Below are 21,237 nucleotides of genomic sequence, written 5' to 3'. Positions count from 1 at the left end.
GAAAATGACTCTCCGTTGTTGAAACGTTTTGCTTATATAAGACAGACCTACTCACTCTGATGCTCCGACAACGCTGCAGATTCCCAACACCTTCAACACCAAATATCTTCCAATAACAACTAGGACCTGCTTTGGGACATCCATTGTTCGCAGCTGCAAAGTCCCCCCCCCTCCCCAAGATCTATTGGTTACAATACCACGGCAAATTATCCGCTTTATTAATATCCTTTCCGTTCTCATTGAACCATGGGGTCTGAAGTGAATACCGCAGCCCGTGCTGCCCCGCGCAAGCTTACCGGGAAGAAGCAAGAAATCGATGCATTCATCGATCAGTTTGATGTAAGCACCGAATAACATGTAAACCCCACCGGACGATATCGGTAGGATAATATTATCGCAATCAAGACATTATATTAACCGGGTATGGTAGTACTTTCTATTCGATTGCGATGGTGTCCTATGGCAAGGAAATGTCCTTCTCCCGAAAGTCGTCGAGACGCTAGAAATGCTTCGGAACAAAGGTTAGCTTTTTTTTTTTTTCTGAAACCGAAAGGCTCGGGATATATATAAAGTTTATTCATGAGTATGTTACTTACATTATCGCCAACGCCATCATTATATTAGGCAAGAAGCTTGTCTTCGTAACCAACAACTCTTCAAAATCCCGAGAAGCCTATAGCAAGAAATTTGCACAATTCGGCATTCCGGTACTGGTAGACGAAGTATTCGGCTCCTCTTACTCCACCGCAATTGCAATCTCTCGAGTCTACAAGATCCCCCCGGGAAAGAGAGTCTTCGTCATTGGAGAAGAAGGTATTGAACACGAGCTAGCCGCCGAAGGAATCTCATACTTCGGTGGATCGGCGCCACTCCCTTTCCCCGAAGAAGATGTAGCAGAACATGTTGGTCCGGACCCGTCAGTTTGGGCCGTAGTCACCGGTCTGGATCGCAAGATCAGTTACGCAAAGTTTGCTATTGCGGGTGGTTACCTCCAAGATCCTAATGTCCATTTCTTCGCCACGAATATCGACTCCACGTTCCCCACGCATGGAAAGCTGTTACCCGGTGCTGGAACCTGTGCTGCTCCATTGACCCTTATGACTGGTCGTACACCTATCGCCTTCGGGAAGCCGAGTCAAGCTATGATGGACAGTATTGAGCAGAAGTACTCGTTGGACAAGAGTAAGGCGTGTATGGTCGGAGATAGGTTGAACACCGATATACAATTTGGACTTAAAGCTGGGTTGAAGGGAACACTCGCTGTTTTGACGGGTGTGAGCAAGGAGGAGGATATTCTGAAAGCTGGTGAAATTGGTGAGGGCCCTGATGTGTACTTGGATTGCTTGGGAGATCTGTTGGGATAGAAAGGGGGGTTATCACAGTATAGAGTATTCTCGTATTGAGGATAGAGTAGGAACTGTTAGAGCGGTATAAACAGCAACTGTTGCATTCCTGTGGCAAGCGTTTCCTGTTTGGTTCATAGACTTATAGAAGTACACTCGTTACACTTTTCTTTCTAATTCTTACATTCACCATTCTCTTATAATATGTAGGAGCAAGATATGCCTATAGTTTGGGACTCATACCACCCCTAGTTGCGGGTGTTTGTATACCCGCAACGCCCCCAGCAGTTTCTGCCCCCATGTACTAAAATGCAGAGGTGACCCAACGAGACCAAGGTGACCCATCGGGCTGGTTGTAACTATAAAGCCAACACTCTGATGCGGTAGAATGTATTTCCGCTGTTGGCAGCTAGACTTCGGGATATCTAGCGAGTGCCCAACCGCCACGAATCTGCCATGCCTTGGTATTTTTGATCTAGATTCCTTCCCCATGTTTCTAAATTTTTAGTATTCAAAAGGGCGAAGGGAAGGGTCCAATATTGGAATGATGACTCCTAGGGTTAGTGTGAACGAGGTGGTCTCGATCTTCCCTAGTTTACCATGCAGGCCTTAATGCTAGCACTGAAGCACCCATTAATTAACAAGCACATGGTCACAAGTAACTGGTGTATCGACTTGGCTATTCGGCCAATTTTGTTGCTGTAATAATAATACTTCGTTCAATAATTTGAAAATAGTATAGAAAGTAAGCCTCCTGAAATTCGGCAATAACAAAAAAACTAGTAACCTAGGTTGACAACATCTAACGAACTCAGGGGACTTCCTAGATCCCTAATCGCTCAAGGGGCATACGTAGTAAACCTCAAGAAAATAGCGATTAAGTGACAACCTTCCGTGGCTTGCACATGTAACCCTCCTTAATTACTTGTAGAATGTGATCTTATATTGAATCCTGAAGAAGCGCGAATGGAGAGCGAACAAGAAAAAATAATTTAAGAGTTTCATCGTGCTTATCAGCTGAAGGACTATCGTGATCAGATGTCGCGTGCGAGAACCTTCCTCACCTAGTGGGACTCGGATCGCTAAATCGCGTAGATCCTGTCAAGGGCGTATATAATGAATATGCACCAAGAAAGAATGTGCATCGTTTATTTCCGAACGACCGGTCGCGATCGATGCACGACTAGGGTTTTTTTTTCTAATGGTCCAGTGGTGGCGGCGTAAGATATAATCCTTTCGCTCGCCGAAATTTAAAACACCAACCTAGAACGGTCAAATTGAATTTGGAAAAATTATACATCGCGATCCTAAACCAAAAAATTGCAGTCTTACGCCGAGTCGCAGTTTTACGACCAAAAGTGGATAAATCATCATTTCTGCAATTAATATTAATAGACGCACATGAATGCCTAGTTGATAAATCTAACTTCTCGCTCGTGTTGTGGCTTGTTGTATCCTTAGTCAGGTATTCGCTTCGGAGCTCCTCCCCATTGGTTCGGTCCAAGTTCCGTAACAAATATCTTATCGGAGACAGCGAATTGGCGAGCTCAAATACACATTCATATATGCAAAGTATTGACTTGGCGGTCAGTAATCTATAATTCGAAAGTATGTGTGCTTCAACTCTGCAAAAAGGCCCGTGAGGTCTCGAGGGGTTCCTTTTTTTGTGCAACCTACGATTGGTGGTTCCCGCTCAAAAATGATATCCCTGAAATTGAAGACAAGAAACAGACGCGGCAGGCCCGATATTGAATAGCTTGGCACAACCGATCTTGCATCTTCGGACCCTCCTCAATGGTCAATCTTTTCTTAAAAAAAAACTTCCAACCTTCGCTCTTATTCAATTAATCACTATCCCGTGCTGGTAAGATCTGGAAATCTTAGGTGCGTTCTTTCTTCGCAGAGCGAATGTGGAGGAATGCTTCCAGAGAACAATTAACCAAGGTTGGACACATGGCAAGGCAAAAGCTTGACCTCGAAGCCCCTGACCGGTTGCATCGATCTAAAAGTTAGGTGTGCTGGGGTGTCGGCTAAAAGCTTGTATTTGAACGCAGGGCACAGTGTTACTTATATACCCATTGTAACGTATGTCAGTACGTGCGTTCCTCCCCACGGGAAATCGTACCGATATCTGTATGTAATGCGCGGAAAAGTTTTTTTCCTGGTAGGTAAGGTAGATATGTAAGAAATTGGTCTGAAAAGGGACCCTGTCCCGTAGACATATTTAGAAATCGGCCACGAGCGAGGAAAACGAGGCAGACTCGTCGACTCGAGGTATTGATGGAATACCTAGACTTGATTGCGTAATGTCGGTGGCGTTCAATCGAACAGTTCGTATTCGAAGAACAATGAACAATTGGAAACTATAGTCGAAATCGGTACAATGGAATAGTTTCACTGTCGTGTGCCCCCAAAGTATGAAGGGCAAAAAACAGGCGGGATCATACCTTCCGCTACGGCCCTAGACGAAGCGAAACAAAATTGTCTTGGTTTTTTGCCCGATGTTACTGCGCATTAAAGAAGTTCCGCTCGGGTTTTCGAGAAATAATGTGAGCTGACGACAACTTCATTGTAGGTTTTCCCTCGGAGAGATAGATCGTATTATGAAATGCGAAAAGGCATATCCCGATGGAATAATTGCTGGCAGGGCCTCCCGGCTCGGGCTCTGATTCGACGCGGGAAAGAGTTTGGTATTCATTCGGTGAAACTATCTTTCAGCCCTCAGATTCGAGTGAGCGCCCCCCTTTAATGTAACTTGCCTACTCGCTTTTTTTATTTCTTTTATTTCTTATTTTTTATTTTTTTGAGGGTAGCCAAGCAAGGTTGTCAGATATGCTTCCCGTCGGGCAGGAAAATACCTAGCTAACAGTCATACCATTGTCTGGATGTATGCACGTACCTTGGAGTTGCAATTGTAGACGGTGTTGTTTGACGAACAAACATTAGCATGACAGTTAAAGTCTTCGTGGGAGATGGAGTTTTCTCGGATGCATCGTCTTCTAGAACTGCCGTTAGTAGAAGTTGAATACGACCTTAAAAACGGTCCAGGTTCGGCTATGTTTGAAGCTTTCTGCAGAGGTGTCAGAGGGTTGCTTCTGAGGCTCGCCGGAGCTAAGATGAAAGAAGCACAGCCCCAAGAAATGCGCAGTGAACGCCAATACTCCGAGTATTTTCTTTCCTTATTCGAAAGATACATGCAATTTAGCCTCGAGACCAGATGTGATTCGCTTCTGTATCTTCTTGAGAATATGCAATAAAGAAAATACAAAACCATAAAAAAATAAATCCTATCATGTCATCTTATAGAAGCTTTGTTGAAACTAAAATAAAAATGGGATGTTCGCAGTAATGCAATGCATGTCGACAGTTGTCGTTCAATCACGGGGCCAAGATGACAGGGTCCTTCGCAGTGCAAAGTGAACCCCACGAGCTTATCTCATCCAAAGATTCCCTCGAAAAGTGACATTTCTGAGGGATTTGGCTGGAAGAGAAAAAAAAGTTTGAAGTAACAGCACAATCGCTAGCGGTGGAAAGAAAGGAAGTGGGGACCTACAGGCCTCATGGGACCTCCCATGGCGAACGTCTAAATTAGCCAATCAGAATTATCCGCTGCGCCAGGTGCATCATGGATTGATTAGTTCTCGTCGTGCTATTGCAACACCCAAAAGAATGGCCGCCTCTCAACTGCACCTCAGCTGGTGTCCTCCCTGGTATTACACCCATTACTTAAGATCGCAAATACTTATTATCTCAGCAGGATGAGAGGAGACGATATTAGGAGGAGCGGAGGAGCTGCTCGAGTTGGAGACGGGTAGAACAGCCATACCTTATTGTATGAACCACATGCTCAGCATCGAGGCTTTCCCATGACAAGCGTTGCAAAGTGGAACAGAGGAGGCGCGGAGGGGGAATAGCTTATCGAATGTGAAAGAAAGCCAGTAGACCATGGTCAATATAATTGATGCTTTCCGAACCGAATTCCTTACTTTCTTCAGTTATTTTCGCCAATTTATACTTCCCTCTGCAGGCCAGAATCCAGCTCTAGTCCAGCCCTCAACGGAGACAATAAACAGTTACACCCTTTTATTTCTGATCCAGGGTCTCCTCTTACCACTCTTACTCGCCCGCCTCTTATATATCCTCTCACCCCCTCTTTATTATTGCCATACCTTTGGCTCATCTCTTTTTCATTATTTTTTTTCTTTCTGTGTACCCTTATTTTTCTTTACCGACTGACTCGTATACACCGACCTCGCTTCATCCTTCTAGTTCCTCTTCGCTCTTTCAACTATGCCTTTGCCTAGTTGGATCATCAGATGCCTCCCCGGCCTTTCAATTATCAGTCTTCTGATACTGGCTGAATTCGCTTTGGGAATTATCCAAACTCTATGGTTTGGGACCTCCCCCACAAAGTTTATCGCTGGCCAGTACCTCGTCGTTGCACAAGTAATCTTCGTCAGTTGGGGCCTCTTCCTCCACCTGCTCGCAACATTCTTCCCACTTCGTCTATCATGGCGTGTATGGAAAGCCTCCGGGGAGATTCTCCGTGCCAATACTACCCATCGGCCTACCAAGACCGTCTTCCAGAAAGAAGAAGACGACGAGGATTCCACCGAGCAAAATGGGTTTATGAAGTATCACCAACTCAGGGCCCGTGCACCCTTGGAACCCGACGTCGTACATAGTATCATCATTCCTAGCTACAAGGAGGATATCCAGGTGCTAGAGGATACTCTCAAGGTCCTCGCAAGCCATCAGTCGGCCCGGAGCCACTATGATGTAGGCTCCCATACTAAAAAATTATGTGCATGTGAAGTCGTATTTGCTGACCATTCTCGTTGCAGGTTTGCCTTGCTATGGAAGAAAGAGACCCGAATGCTAAGACCGTCGCGACGAAATTGATTGCCATGTTTGGCGAACGCTTCCTCGACATGCAGTTCACCCTTCACCCCGCATCAATTGACGGCGAGGCTCCCGGAAAAAGCAGCAACGTTGGTTGGGCAGCTCAAAGGTTCTTGGAAAAGTACACGGACAGACCAAACTGGGAACATATTCTGTTGACAGTTATGGACAGTGAGTGCTGTTTCCCTGTAATTTTTTAAAGTTAGCTATTATTGACAATAAGCTATTGCTAGGTGACACACATCTGCTCAGCACTTACTTCGATATAATCACCCGCCGCCACATTGAGAACGCTCTGGAGGACGACTCTCTCGACATGACCCTATACATGCCCCCAATCATCTTTGATCGCAATGCCCACCAAGTTCCCCGTTTCGTTCGCGTCGCAGACCTCATGTGGTGTGGTGCTGGCCTGTCCTGCTTCCAAATCACCCCTAGGATCGATACCATTGCCATCCCAACTTCTGTATACACTCTCACTCTCCCTGTTGTCGATCTTGTCAAGGGATGGGACACCGGTCCGGAAGCCATTGGTGAAGATATGCATATGATGCTCAAGTCGTATTTCCTCATGAATGGAAAGCTCAATATTGAATGCGTTGCCAGTCCAGCAAGCCACTGCAATGTTGCTAGCGGAATGAAGGGCGTCTGGGGCTGGTTCGACGGCATTCGAGCTCGATACCAGCAGGCCCTCCGCCATATGTGGGGCTGCCTCGATACCGGATTTGCAATTCAGCAATGGTCCCAGCTCGGGACAAGCGAGCGTGTCAATAACCTTTGCTACGACAGCCACGCCAACATTTCACTAGGAGCCAAGTTCTCCTTCTTCAGAGTTCAAATCGAAGAAGGAAACAAGCTGACACTCCGTAACATTGACCTGTTAACCCGCATTTTCGAAGCTCACTTTCTCCCAGCCCACCTCTTTATGATCTTGATCACTTCGTCGGTTTATCTCGCCATCAACCCGTCGACAGCTGTCAGTCGGTGGGTGCAGCTATCCATGGATGTCATGGCATATCTGAGAACCTTCGGTTTCCTCACCATGCTCTTCTACTTCTTCTTCTGCTATGAACGTTACCACAAAGTTTGTGTTGACATAAGAACAGCAGCACTGAAGAAGTCTGGCTTGTACCGGGACATCGAAGACCAGATCAGTCGGAGAGATCCGTGGTCCCCTCTTACTTGGTTGGACTATGTGATTTTTCCGGTCGCGGGTCTTATTTTTGGTGGTCTCCCATTGTTGCATGCCGCCTTCTCGCATTTTTGGTCTGTTGATCTGAACTACAAAGTCAGTGCGAAGCCGAAACGAATAATTGTCGAACAAGTCGTCCGAATGGAAGAGGGGCGTCTTTAAAGTGGCAGTTGAAAAAAAAAAAAAGAAACCAAAATACCCAATATGGGTGTGTCCGGGGCTTTAAGGGAGGGAAATGGAAGCTTCGGCACTTAATAGATACATAGCTGCTGCTATCCCTTTGTTCTGGGCGCAGCTGGGCTGATCGAGCCGGCAGAGTTCGGATGTGTAACACTCCGAACAACGACAACGCAACACTTCTGGCTGTCTGACCAAAATCCAACAACGGCCGCGCAACACTTTTCACTATTATTTCCTATTTGAACCACCATAACGTCAATCGATATCCCTTTTTAGTTATCTTGCCCTCGGCGGTCGGCTTCTCTCTCGTGCCGCGACCCGTGTCAGCATTGGCATGCATCTGAAATTTTTTTTCCCATTACGCTTAGCGGGGCACTTTCTTTCTTTTCTTTCTTTCTTTTTTTTACGTTTTGGTTTATACTCCTAACCACCTGGCCCGGAGTGGATTCGATTCTGATCATTGCTCGTTCTCCTAATATATATCATCTTAATCTGGAGTTCGGATGCCAACTATTAACTATAGGAATTCGTTTTTAGCCATACACAAACATCATAGGGAGGGGAGTGAATAGATTTCATTGCAAGTTGCATATCCTGTCTTTAACGTTGTTTTAACTAGAATCTTAATATGTAATGGATAATGTTACAAACTGGAACCGGGAAGAGACGCAGAATTAAAGCTTAGACGAGGAAAATGCCATTAATTAATGTTTGCAAACCGTTTTGTTGGAATTTGCAAAGGAATAATTGCCTGTTACACACACCAATGTCAACTTACTCGTTCGCAGTTAAAAAAGGGAACCAGAGGAAGGATCAGGTCAGCTAAGGTACGAGGGCCGGCTGACCAAGCGGATTCACGCGGAACATACTCTCAACTTACGAATAACGTTTGCTGGAGTTAACCTGCGTCCTTCCCAGTTTTTTTTTAAAAGAAAACTTGGAACCGGCGTTCGGCTTGCCCCAGTTTCTTATTTTAACGACTCGCGTGCCCACGAAAAGAAAAGAAAAATACCTTCTTCCTCAAATTTTGCTTCAAGTTTTATGTAATCGGGCGGTGTGGATGTCCCTTTAGTCTAAAAAATACATATATACTTCAATATCAAGATCTCTTCCTCATCTTTGCATTATTTCCTCACCCACAGCTTCTGACAACACACATTTGCATATAAACCACATATGTCGACAGCCACGAATCTTATAAAATATCCTCCTATTCAAATTCCTCACCTTCAAACCCATTTCCAACAACTATGAATGTCGAGCCACCGCAGGAGGCGGTTCATCCCGTGATGACGACCAGACGCTTTGGTATCCTCCTCGCAATCTCAGCTCTCTTCGTAGCCGGTCTTGTTCCATACCTATTATACAGAAATATCTTACATCAAAATTACTTCTACGCTTCCCTCGACAGTTATCCGACCCCGAAGGAAATTGCTTTGAAATTACACTGTCCTGGAAGGCCGAATATGACAGCAAATGGACTCGAAAAAAAGCCTCAACTGTTCAAGCTTCCTTTGAGGACTCAGGGACGCAACATTATAGATTCTGCAGGTGAAAAGGTGAAGTTAATGAGTATCAACTGGTATGGTGCGAGTGATGAGGATTTCGTCCCAGGGGGGCTGGATGTCAAACACAGGAATGAGATCGCAGCTACGATCAGAGAGATGGGGTTCAATAGTGTGAGACTTCCGTACTCTGACGAACTGGTTCTCACGAACCCCGACGTCCCAGAGAAATTTTGGTCGAAAAATCCGGATCTTACCTCTTGGAAAAGGAAAGAGGCTGGAGGGCTGGAGGGTGAAAACGCACAGCACGCACTGGATTCAACGAGTACTCAAGATGTGGGCGCTGGGGACAAAGAGAACAACAGTACACTCACCGTCAAAGCCCTAGATATCTTCGACGCGGTAGTAAAATCTCTTACAGACGAAGGAATCGCCGTAATAGTCAACAACCATATCACTCAAGCCCGCTGGTGCTGTGACGCAAATCTCTGCGATGCCACCTGGGCGAATGACTATCTTGGAAAAGTTTGTCGAATCTCCCAGACCGAAGAACAGTGGATCCAAAACTGGGAGAAGGTCATGCGGAATTACGTTGACAACCCACTCGTGATTGGTGCCGATTTGAGGAACGAAAACCGGTCTCCGCTGGGGAAAATGCTCTGGCCATCCTGGGCCACGGCCGCCGAAAAGGCAGCTAATAGACTGCACGCTTTGCAACCTAACTGGCTGATGTTTGTCGAAGGAGTCGCTTCCGCGAACTATTTACAGGGTGTCAGATCTCGACCTATAAGCTTACCTATCCCACACCGTGTTGTATATTCTGCGCACGTCTACGGATGGTCCGGCTGGGGGTCCTTGCTAAAGGGACCCTATTGGTCACGAGATTACGCAAGCTTTGCGTACGATATGTACGACAACTGGGGATTTCTTTTGGAAGAGAATATTGCACCTGTTTGGGTTGGGGAATTTGGAGCACCCGATGTGCCAAATACTGGAGATGTGAACTACTGGACGAACTTGATGAATTTTCTAGAGGAAATGGATGCGGACTGGGGGTATTGGGCTATTAATCCGAGGAAGCCACAAGGGAATGAGACGGAGACATATGCTTTGGTTCAGGATGACTGGGTGACCCCAAAATGCGACTACCGGCTGTATGATCTGGTGGTGAAGCTTGGCCTGAAGCCGTACAATTCAACTGCACCGACAACCTCAACATCCACCTCAACATCACCCCCAACGAAGACCCCCGTCCAACCTTCGACAGGAAATGGAAAACAAATACCAATAGGAAATATTTAATACACATTATGGGAGGCTCAAAAAAAAAAAAAAATACAGAAAGATTTGTAATTTGTTAACGAGTTTCATGATCATGAGCACCTGAGTTGAGAGGCGTTTACTGTTCATTTATGCATAGTTCATTTTCCTTTCTTGATCTGGGTCAGACTTATGATTATTCCTGTTTGGCGAAGTACTATTGCCTTATGGCCCAAGAATTAATATTCAATTTCGCGGCGGTAAAGATAATTGTAATTAACGATGAATTATTCTAATGTTAGTATTATATTAGTTGGCTAAAGACGTACCCAAGTGTCCAAGTTGAATTTCCCCATTATGATCCGATATATACTAACTGTCAGTCTACGTATCTTTGGATTCAGTTATGAGGAGGTAGACAATAAGCGTTTGTATTGGAAAGGAGTTACCACGATTTTAATTTCCACAGTCTATAGGAAAGGGTCTGCACTTATCTCGTAAACCAGGACGAGACAGTTTATAAGGTATAACGATAGCGGATTTACACTACTAGATAGATCTATATATATAGAACCTCGCCTCCAAGCCGGCGCCATGTCTTTGATATTAAAATTTAAGTTAGCATAATGGTATTAATATATTCGGCCTATCTGTCCTTAGTCTCGATTTGATATTCGCTGACGTTTCAAATCTAGAGCTGAGCCGGCCCTGCGCATACATACACCTACACATATATGTGCACATGTACACGTCCTCGAATATCACCAAAACCAGGATCCCTGCAGTCCTGTGTGACTCAAAACTTTAACAGAACCAACGCAAGCAAATATATTTTCTGCTGAGAATAGATGAACTGCTACCATTGCTCCACAGCCTTTCATATTCCACCAACCCTTTGTCTTTCCTTGCATCTTCATTTCCCACCTACAAAGCTCAACGTCAAGGCACCCTTGAACCAACTGATGCGATCCGGTTTAAATGGATATCGATATCGACACGTTATTTCGAAAAGTGGGAACGTTCCGGTTTTCGTCTGAAATGGCACAAGGTGCAGTTTTGCGGTGAGTTCTAACTCTCTTAAGCCCATATGGCTCTTCGCGAGTACGGTCTCAATAGACCGAAGAAGTCTGCCATCCTTTTGGTAATCTCGTATCTGATATGATTCTATTAGTTGAAACTCGGCCCCTGAAGTCAGATAAAAGAGAAGATGTTGGATCGAAGCCGACGTACTCTGCCATGAGACCAAATGATAAAGAGGTTAATATAGCGGTGAGCCTCCGGGCTCTGAGCCGGGCCCAATGTATATCCAGGACTTACCATAGGCCATGCCTTGTGTCCCTTCCTGGGAATGCTTTGGAAGCTTCTCTAGGTTAGGTTGCCACAAGGCTGTATGTACATCTAGCCCAAAATTCGGTCAATATATACGACATATGCTCATACTTTTGAGTTGTTTGTATCTCCATGGAGGTTGCGGTGCACTTCAACATCCGCGCTGGCCTTCTGGCCGCGCGACTGCTCCTCCTACCCAGGTGGTAGCGTCATGTCCAAGAACTACGCTGGGGCTACCGTGCCATTAGGGGACTTCCTATTTATTTAGGATCCCCCGGGCGAGTTGGAAGAAATAAAATATTTCTTCCAGTGTCGCCCACCACTAGCCAGACATCTCCACAACATCCTCCCTACCCTACCTTAAAGATGGCATACCAATCCCGAGAAGAAGAAGAGGAGCTCCTCCTCCTCGATCTTTACGATCCTCCACAGGAGGAGAAGAAGAAGAGGAAGAAGAAGAAGAAGGAGGAGCTTCTGCTTCTCGACTTCGACGAGATTGTGGTGCGGCCTGGCGTCAAAAGCCAACCTCCCCGAGAGGTTCTCTCAAGCCAGTCCACGGAAACGGCAACCGCTGCGGGTTTGAAAGAGGCCTCTCCACAACCTGCCCAGCAATCGATCTCGTCTGCTTGCCAGGAATCATCGGACGATACTTCTAAGAAAGCGGCCTCTTCGTCAACTTCTGTCCCACCTGAAGCTCCTTCTGCAGCTACCAAGGAAGCTGCCAATCTAAACTTTTGGGACCTCCACCGTCACCTAGCTGGTCTCGGGGAAAAAGAAGCCAGGTACCGAGAACTTAACCAAAAGGCACCTGGCAGGCCGGGAGAGTTGACACCGAAATTCGTTACCGACCTTATAAACCACGCCGAGGGCTCCATGTGCTTCCACACTGGAGTATTTACGAAGCAAGAGAAGAACTGGCAGAAGTGTGCGAAATGCAAGGCTTACCAGCCAGACTTCACCTTCGAGTGTAAGGGTTGCAACACACTTTTGTGTTTGAGATGCAAGATCGAGGTCCAGGATAGGAGGTACTGAGCTGGCGACGGGACAAGTATTGAGCGGTTAGGGCCAATAGCAGAGGCCCATCACTAAGCTGACAGCCGCATTTCCTTTGCTTTAGATCGATGAAACACTAGCTTGCCTTTAGAAGCTCTCTGCGGTAAGTACGAAACCCGATCTCTCTAGTTTCTGGCAGGTGAACTAAGGTGACTAACCGTTATTTTTAGGACCTCCCGGCTTATCTCTTCTCTTCAACCTGAACCTCAACCTCAACCTCAACTTCGATGACTTCCTTCACATCTCGCTTCACTTTCTCTTCTTCGTGTACTTTTTTCTTCTTCATTTATTTTACTGCTCCTCTCACTCCCCCCTCCTTCTCCATTTTCTTTCAACTTCTCAACCCAAGCATACTCGATTTTCTTTTCCAGAGCATTCGCTCAATGCTCCTTATAATTTCGTGGAGGACTGGGAGTATAACGCACATACCAAGATTCTGGATATAAATGAGGAATCGTTCACGAGGCGGCAGATCTTAAATAGAGAGGCGGACTTTTTTGTATATAATTATTTCGTCGAAGGCAAGAATGTTTATGAAACAAGAAGGGGGTCCAGCCCAGGAACGAGGAGAGATGAATATAGACAGTCCAAAAAAACAAATCAGTGCTCCCAATTCCCAAACACGATAAGCTTATACTTACTACCTAACAGTAATAGTAGAGTAAATACCCGTAGACACAAACCTTACAGCTAATTGTTCTTCCCATTCATAGAAAAACGACCAGACAGTTCCGGATCCAACTCCCGTCCATAGCTCCCCTATTGATTGTTTTGTAATGAAGACAAATCTAGAAGCAAGACGGGTACTCTTCAACATTACTTGAACGTTTCGGCTTGAATGAAGACCAGATATTCTCGATCGATCCGAATTTTTTCCAAAGTTTAGGCCCCTTTGCTTCCACGGTAGTGCTCAAACGCTCCGACCTGGAATAATCCCCACTTTGTAACTCCGCAAAGACTCCAAGCTCATCCGCCGGGTCCTTTAGTATGTCCATCACTTTGTCGGATTTTTTGCATTTCTTCGTCCAGTGCTTCTTCTTACATTTTTGACAGTATCTGAAAGGTCTTAGACCTCGAGTCGCGAGTATAGCTTCTCTTCTACAAAATCCCCATAATCTGTACCTGCGATAGAGTTGGGATCTGCAAGTGGAAATACCGGACAGCTGTACATATACACGCTCGGGAACAAAAGAAAGAGAGAGGGCCTGTTAGTCAAGGATATAGACTACCTAACAGAGCTGCTAATCTCGAATCCATAGCGTAAATCGAGTCAATAGGTAACTCACAAGACAAAGTGAATCCTTGAGATACGCCCCTTCCACAAGAGCTCTCTGCCAAATCGTTTTTGGCTGTTCATCTGGTGGGCACATCGATGGGGGCAGGTCCGGATCACGATCGGGGCGCGCTGAGGACGTTTTCGACGTTCTGGTTTTTTGTTGCGGCACATCCCGACCTCGATCTCTGGCCTCTGGACTTGAGAACCGTTCAGATGTATAACTATCTGGGTCATCGGTTATGTAAGCGGGTAACCCGGGTCCCACCGGTACGTAAGGTGCGAACATGATGCTTAATGTAATATACGAGAGCCGGTGGGTGTTAATTCGATTCGAAGAGGTATCGAGTAAGAATGCAGATGTCGTAGTTTAGTTAGTTTGGAAAAGAAGTTGAGAAAGTCACCCGGCCTTTCACATAGGTACAAGTAAAGTACCTAGGTATTTATGAACCCATTGGGGAAGAAATGTCTGATTTGAGCGTGCATTACGGCTCATCAATTCATCCATGTTTATCATCCCGTCTTAAGTTTCGGCGATTCGTCTTTGATCAATTGAGCCTACTGTAGTATGGAGTTTAGGTCAATCCTTCATCAAGGAATATCGTCGTATTTCGGATCTGCAGAAAGTATCCTTCCTGCATCTTCGTAGCCATGATTTGAAAGTAAAATGAAATCGCATAGAGCGTGAAAAAAAGTTTGGCTAACGCCCTCAGAAAACAAAAAAAAAAAGTCTACATTTAGACGTTCGCACAGGAAGCAAACCATAGAATAGAAATAACAGTGAAACCGAAACACTCCAGCTGGAGAATTAGGAAAAGGCATTATTAATTTCAGCATGACCAAAGGAAAACAAAATATGTGCATAGAACGTATCAATCAACCCGTCCTGGGTTTCAAATCGTCGTAATTAAGCCTCAACATATTTTCGTAGCTAAATTTTAACAGGTTAGTAAACTACAAAAATCTAAAACTGTTATGCAGCGGGGCAGACTTACATCCAATGTCAAACTCTTACTCGAGTTCTCAACCTGGTCTCTATAAATACCCACCAAAGCCTGGCTCTGTTGGAATAACCCAGTTTTCAAACTGATAACAATAAATTGGAAACCAGGCCCACAGTTGTTGCAAATATAATTGGCGATCTTTTGGACGTTGGCATTGTCCAAGGCAGCGTCAACTTCATCGAGAACAAAGAATGGAGATGATTGATAGGAGTGAATGGCGAAAAGCAATGCTAGTGCCGCCATTGTCTTCTCACCACCAGAGAGATGCTCCATATCTCTGAAGCGTTTCATGGGAGGCATGGCGTGGTATTTGATTCCATCGAGATATGGCTCGTCCTGATCCTCTACATCCAAGTAGCTGAGGGATGAGGGGGAAAGTGTTAGCTATGAATCACTGGGTTTATGGCAGAAGAAGTACTCACGCTGTGCCACCAAGAGGAAAGGTTTTGCTCTTGGTCAGATCTTTGTAGACTTTTCCAATTTGATCTGAGATGTGGCTAAATGCCTTATTAAACAATTGTGTCCTAAGAAAAATATTAGCAGAGGATCCGGAAATCTAGTAAATTTAACCTTACCTCTTTTCTTTGACGGCCAGGAACCGATCTTTCGCAGCCTTAGCATCTCGTCTACTCTTCTCGAACTCCTTTTCAGTTTCCTGGAGCCGGTCTTCAACCCCAGCAAGACGTTCGACCGCCTTGGAGTTAGGAGAAAGCTTCTCGAGCTCGCTTTCGATTGTTTTAACCCGGTCGAGCAAATCCTCCTCGGTACGGTCGTCACCACTGGTTTGGAGATCCTCGTCTAGGTTTGAGAAATCGACAACGACGCCAAAATCTTCGATTTCAACGGCACCAGTGGTTCCAGTGTGTGGATCCTCATCAACATCCATAGCATCGGGGTCCGCTTGTGGGGCGAGAGCATCCTCGATGGGAACGGCATCCAACGCTTCCGACTCAGCTGTGAGGGGAATGTTAATCTCCTCTAGCTTACATCGCCTTAGCAACGCGTACCGATTAGTAGATGTTCGTTCAATATCACTCTCTAATTGTGTGACAATCTTCCCAACATTCTCCATCTCTTTGCTTCGCTTCGAAACGTCGCGCTTGGCAGCTGCAACCTTCTCCGCAAGTTCTTGGATTTCGCCTGAGGCGGCCTCAAAGTCCTCTTTGAGGGCTTCAAGCTCTTCGTTCAGTACTTCCAGCTCTTCAGTAACTTCAGCCTTCTCTTTCTCAAACTCTTTGATCCTTTTCTCAGCTGTCTTAACTTGGCCTTCGAGGGAAGCGAGCCGAGTCTGCGTATTGGCGATACGATCCTTCTCAAATTGTAGCTGTGTCGTCAGCTTTTTCAGTTGAGAATTGAATTCTAGGCGCTTCTGGGCGGCTGTAGCTTCCAAAGAGCCCTGTGTCTCTTCATAGGATCGAATGTTCTCAAGGCCTGCTTTCTTGCAGAAATCTTTAAAGATACCGTCTTGGACACGATGGATTCCTGCTCGAAGCTTTTCGATCTGTCGCTCAAGGCCATCAACCGTCTTCTCAGCATTATTGAGTTCGGGTCTGAGACCGCTCAGTTCCTTCTCCAGGTGGCTAACGAATTTGGTCTTATCATCCACTTGGTTCTTTACGAAATCCCGTTCCTCTCGTAGGCCGCTCAATTTCTTCTCAAGTCGATCGTAATCATTTCGTAGACTCTCTTCCTCCGGACGGTAAGAGGCCCTATCTAGGTCCTGGATCTTGGTTTTCAGTTCCTCGACCAACTTTCTAAACCCATCGGCTTCTGTTTCATCCCAGCGTCGAGCATTTTTCTTATCAACCCGACCACCGGTCATCATACCACCCTTGTGAATGACAGTACCATCTAGGGTAACCGCTTTAACTTCAACTTTCTTTTCATAACAGATGTACTTAGCTACTTCAATCGTCTCACAAACAACAGTGTTTCCACAAGCATAGAGCATAGCCCTCTCTACGGATGGGTCATAATCGATTGTGTCGATTGCCATGCGCATACCTCTATGCATACCCTTGAGACTGGAGTTGAGTGGCTTATTCACAATCGTTTCCATGGGAATGAACGTAGCGACAGCAACTCGGTGTTCCTTGAGATATCGTATGCATTCATGAGCAGTCTTCTCATTGTCAACAGCAATGGCATCAAAGTGTCTGCCCAGAGCTGTGGAGACCGCATCCTGATATTTTTTCAACTTAGGCTTGCAGAGGTCCGAGATCCTTCCCTTAACGCCAGGATTCAGACGTTTCAGAGTGGCAACTGTCTCGCGCATCTTAATTTCTTTTTCGTTCTGCTTCCTGCCATCATCAAGCTCGTGAAGTTTCTTGAGTGCTTCTTGTAGCTGGCTCTCGAGCTTCATTTTAGCCTGTTGAGTCTTGGCACGTTCGTCGTTGAGAAGCTTGAGCTCCTTCTTCTTCTGGTGGACTTCCTGGTTGGCGGTTTCGAACTCGTTGTCGACGTCCTCGAAATTCGCTTTCATGGATTGGAGCTCACTATTAGCTGCCTCAAGTCGTCGTTCGTGACCGGCGACCTTGTTCCGTAGCGCTTCGAGTGTCTCGGTCTCAGTTTTGGCCTCACGCTCTAGACCCTCCAGCTTCATGTTTTCGGCTCCGGCCTTAGTACTGAACTGTTCACGAAGCTTAGCGTATTCGGCAAGATCTTTACTCGAAAGCGCGACACCAGACTGAGCTGCTGCTTTCGCTTGATCAGCCTCAAACTTGGCTTGGGCAGTTTTGACTATTTTGATTTGCCTATTATAATCCTCCATCGACGTCTTCTGGTTGTCATGATCCCGATTTATTTCCCTGATACGGTTTTCCGCAGCTTGGACCTTCCCCTGAGCTGCTTTGATCTTTTCGTCGACTGGCAAAAGGGAAACCTCCTTATCTTCAATTGCGGCCTCCTTCTTCTTGATTTCCTTTTCCTTTTTAGACATAGTTCGACTAGCCACTGCTTGGGCTGCTCTCGCTTGCTCGTAAACTTTGTTGTCTTTCTCATACGAATGCTTGAGAAGTCGCATTTCTGCTTGTTGCTGCGCGATTTTGGCTTTATTATCCTCCATCGTCTTCTGGAAATGAAATAATTTCCAAAGGACATGTGTAATGATCGCTTGGTCCTTCTCATTTGCCTTCCGTTCGTAATTCTCGGCTTCCCGTTTTTGCTCTTGATATTGCTTGATTTCGGCATTGATACCACGTCGCTTGTTGAGGTTGGCGTTCGAGTGTTCTATAGCCCGATCCTGTTCAATCTTCAAGCGCTCGTATTCAGATTTCCACTCTAACGATCCACTGATTTGTTCGATTAATCGGGTAAGATCCTTTGGTGATTGCGATGCCACAGCTTCGACATCACCCTGGAAAACCAAGAAATTCCTGGCCTTGATCAAAATATTCTCTTTCTCAAGTGCTGCATTGTACTCCGCCGCCGTAACAACCCTGTTGTTGATCCTGTATTCGCTAGCGCCGGAGGAACTGATCAATCGCTTCCAATGATGCTCTTCTCCATCGTCATCTTCGTAGACGGCCATCACCCATGCAGTTTTAGGGTCGGCCTGCGACGCACTAGCATCTGCAATATCCTCGACAAGAAGAGAGTCTTCGCCATTTGTATCTGGGTGTATCGTTCCGTTAACTTTATTTTGCTTGAGGACTCGGCCGCGGTAGACAAGGTCCTTTAGAGAGGCAGATCGGAGTTGAGCGGATTTAATTCCGAGGACGAAAGAAATGGCGTCCATGCTACACACCCAGCAAGCATTAGTTCCACTATCCCAGTTGGCATATCATCCAAGGAAGCTCTTGCATACGAATTCGATTTTCCGGATCCATTGGGACCAATGATACTTGTAAAGTACGATTCACCAAACTCGATCTTTTGATGTCCTTTGTAAGACTTGAAGTCTATAAAACTCGCGCTTCTAATTAGCCAACAATCTTTTCTTTAGCCTTCTAGAAAATAGGTCCTCAAGACGTACTGTTGAGCTCTAAGCGCTTAAGCTTCCCCATATTGATGTGTTATGACTGAAGCACTAGCTTCAGGGATTGTTGCTTAATATCGCAATAGGTAACTTCGATGGTCCCAATATCGCATTCAACAGACGGTCGAGAGAGTGCGATCCAGTAGGAGCCAATAATAGAGTCGGAGATGCAGCACTTTATTTCCGGTGGTCGGGATGGGTATGGGTAGACGCGTCCGAGGCGATGAGTTTGGCGGTTAAGGTGGGGAGGACGTGATCCTGTCGATAAGCCAAGAGCTGCCAAACAAGCCAGGCCGTTTTCGCGTACGAAAACCACAACTTCAAAATTTTCAAGATGCAACGCAACACAACTAATTACAACTTCCATCTCGAACTCTTCAAAACCCAGATAGACATACTTTACTTGAGATAATATATGCACTATAGACCCAATTACCTCCCACGATAACTCTGAAAGTATATATTATAGTCAGTCTTTCTAAGAATTAATCTAGCAAAGCTATAAATCCAAAAGAAAATGAACGGACTCCGCCAGCGGTCCAGCCGGATCGTTACCACATCATGGGGGCAGTACCAATACCCCATTACATTTCATGGGCCCAGACGGCATATGAATTCAAATGCAAGAACAACCAAAGGTGTGCAATTTTTTATTAATATCATTATATACGAAAAGAGGTTACCGAATGAAGACTAAGTTATTACACAGAAAATGATTGTGTATACCTCAAACCACGGTCATCAGCCTCTTTAGCCAGAGACTCCGTCTTTATTCCCAATATAAAACCCGGGAAAGTGAATGTTACCCACAAGGGGAACTTTTCCCATGATAGCCTTATCGGCCGCCGAGTCCGTGATGTCGTTAAAACAAATACAGGTATGTCGAATCGTATATACATCGCTTGGGCGACCAATATACATCTACCTTTCCTTTCCTGCATAATCCTGAAACACAGCTTGTATGCATGCAATATATACCCTACACCCCGAGGGCCCGAGGCTAGCAAAAGACCAGCGCTTCGATGATCTTATTTCTAGTGTTGCATTACTTATGCATTTCTTTGTTTGCTCTAACGTAAACTTTACAGGTGCCGAATACCTCATAACCTTCCCTACAATGGAGGAATATATTGTCTTGTCAAATAGGATAGTTACACCGATCTACCCCGCTGATGCCGCTGCAATTGTTCAGTCTCTCGACCTTCATGTATCAGCTGAGGTAGATCCTGAAAATGGTCCACTTGAAGTCTTAGAGGCGGGAACGGGTCATGGGTCGTTAACACTACATCTCGCAAGAGCGCTCTACGCTGGTCATCTGGGCAAAGAAAACCCAGTTTCAATTCTACATTCGGTGGAGAAAGATAGAAAAGTCCACGAGGCTGCCATGAAGCTACTAAAAGGATTCCGACGAGGGATCTACGACGGGCCAGGTGTTAAATTCTATAACGATGACGTGGAGGCATGGCTAAGAGCACGGCTACCAAGTCCTGAGGCTTCGGAAGTACCAGCCGTTGAAAGTACATCTGAAGAAAGTACCACCCAAGAAACATCATTAACCGATCAACTAGCCACAGGATCAGCAAAACCTTCACTGTTATCCGCCTGTGTCCTTGATTTACCGGAAATCCGGCCGTTACTACCCCTGCTCCAGGAAAATATGCATCTAGGAGCTATTCTAGGATATTGGGCCCCATCAATAACACAGATTTCTGCGGTAGTTGAGCATGTGAAGTTAAACCGGCTTCCATTCCTAGTGGAGAAGGTACTTGAGTTTGGAAACGGAGTTGGTGGTGCTGGCGCAAGAGTTTGGGATGTCCGGCCTGCTCTGGTCAGAAGTCGAGTTAAGGCAAACAAATCTCACAAGTCTGCCTCCTCTCAGCGGTCCTCGGAGGATGGTGAAACTGAGACCACAGCAAACGAGGATGCAGTTGCCAAAGAAGATCAGACTAAAAGGGCTACAGCCGAATGGGAAATGGTGTGTAGGCCGAAGACCGGGGAGAGGACAGTCGGAGGCGGGTTCTATCTTATCATGCGACGGATTGGGCGGAAAAGATATGACAAATCTGAGGCCGCCAGCGAGGCAATACCCAGCAATGAGGTTCGTGACAACGAAGTTAGCAAGTTGGAGCAATCTGTGGCCACAGCAGAAATTGAAGATACCCAGAACCCAGTTCCAAATGGTGAACCATCTTCGTAACCAAGTATAGAAAAAGGGGGAAA

The 21,237-nt window shown here is 45.8% G+C and overlaps 6 protein-coding genes across 6 annotated transcripts; 5 read left to right on the top strand and 1 right to left on the bottom strand.

Moving 5' to 3' along the window:
- Positions 1 to 246: 246 nt before the first annotated feature.
- On the top strand, positions 247 to 1,364 carry AOL_s00083g189 (uncharacterized protein; the record flags this gene model as incomplete). Its single annotated transcript, XM_011125368.1, has 3 exons — positions 247 to 339; positions 431 to 521; positions 625 to 1,364. The coding sequence occupies 3 exons, from the start codon at positions 247 to 249 to the stop codon at positions 1,362 to 1,364; spliced, it is 924 nt and encodes a 307-aa protein (XP_011123670.1).
- A 4,269-nt stretch (positions 1,365 to 5,633) lies between these two features.
- AOL_s00083g188 (uncharacterized protein) lies at positions 5,634 to 7,599 on the top strand (the record flags this gene model as incomplete). The annotated part of the gene is made up of 3 exons (XM_011125367.1): positions 5,634 to 6,122; positions 6,188 to 6,416; positions 6,479 to 7,599. The coding sequence occupies 3 exons, from the start codon at positions 5,634 to 5,636 to the stop codon at positions 7,597 to 7,599; spliced, it is 1,839 nt and encodes a 612-aa protein (XP_011123669.1).
- A 1,268-nt stretch (positions 7,600 to 8,867) lies between these two features.
- Positions 8,868 to 10,424, top strand: AOL_s00083g187 (uncharacterized protein; the record flags this gene model as incomplete). The annotated part of the gene is made up of 1 exon (XM_011125366.1): positions 8,868 to 10,424. The coding sequence occupies one exon, from the start codon at positions 8,868 to 8,870 to the stop codon at positions 10,422 to 10,424; it is 1,557 nt and encodes a 518-aa protein (XP_011123668.1).
- A 1,653-nt stretch (positions 10,425 to 12,077) lies between these two features.
- On the top strand, positions 12,078 to 12,743 carry AOL_s00083g186 (uncharacterized protein; the record flags this gene model as incomplete). Its single annotated transcript, XM_011125365.1, has 1 exon — positions 12,078 to 12,743. The coding sequence occupies one exon, from the start codon at positions 12,078 to 12,080 to the stop codon at positions 12,741 to 12,743; it is 666 nt and encodes a 221-aa protein (XP_011123667.1).
- Positions 12,744 to 14,944: 2,201 nt separating this feature from the next.
- Positions 14,945 to 19,045, bottom strand: AOL_s00083g185 (uncharacterized protein; the record flags this gene model as incomplete). The annotated part of the gene is made up of 6 exons (XM_011125364.1): positions 14,945 to 14,968; positions 15,033 to 15,399; positions 15,464 to 15,565; positions 15,617 to 18,778; positions 18,847 to 18,940; positions 19,015 to 19,045. 6 exons carry the CDS (start codon positions 19,043 to 19,045, stop codon positions 14,945 to 14,947), a joined length of 3,780 nt encoding a protein of 1,259 aa, XP_011123666.1.
- Positions 19,046 to 19,978: 933 nt separating this feature from the next.
- AOL_s00083g184 (uncharacterized protein) lies at positions 19,979 to 21,214 on the top strand (the record flags this gene model as incomplete). Its single annotated transcript, XM_011125363.1, has 1 exon — positions 19,979 to 21,214. One exon carries the CDS (start codon positions 19,979 to 19,981, stop codon positions 21,212 to 21,214), a length of 1,236 nt encoding a protein of 411 aa, XP_011123665.1.
- Between the last annotated feature and the right edge of the window lie 23 nt (positions 21,215 to 21,237).

This window comes from Orbilia oligospora (assembly GCF_000225545.1).
Source record: "Orbilia oligospora ATCC 24927 unplaced genomic scaffold scaffold00083, whole genome shotgun sequence".
NCBI classification, from domain to species: domain Eukaryota; kingdom Fungi; phylum Ascomycota; class Orbiliomycetes; order Orbiliales; family Orbiliaceae; genus Orbilia; species Orbilia oligospora.
This window is presented reverse-complemented; position numbering and strand designations above follow the sequence as displayed.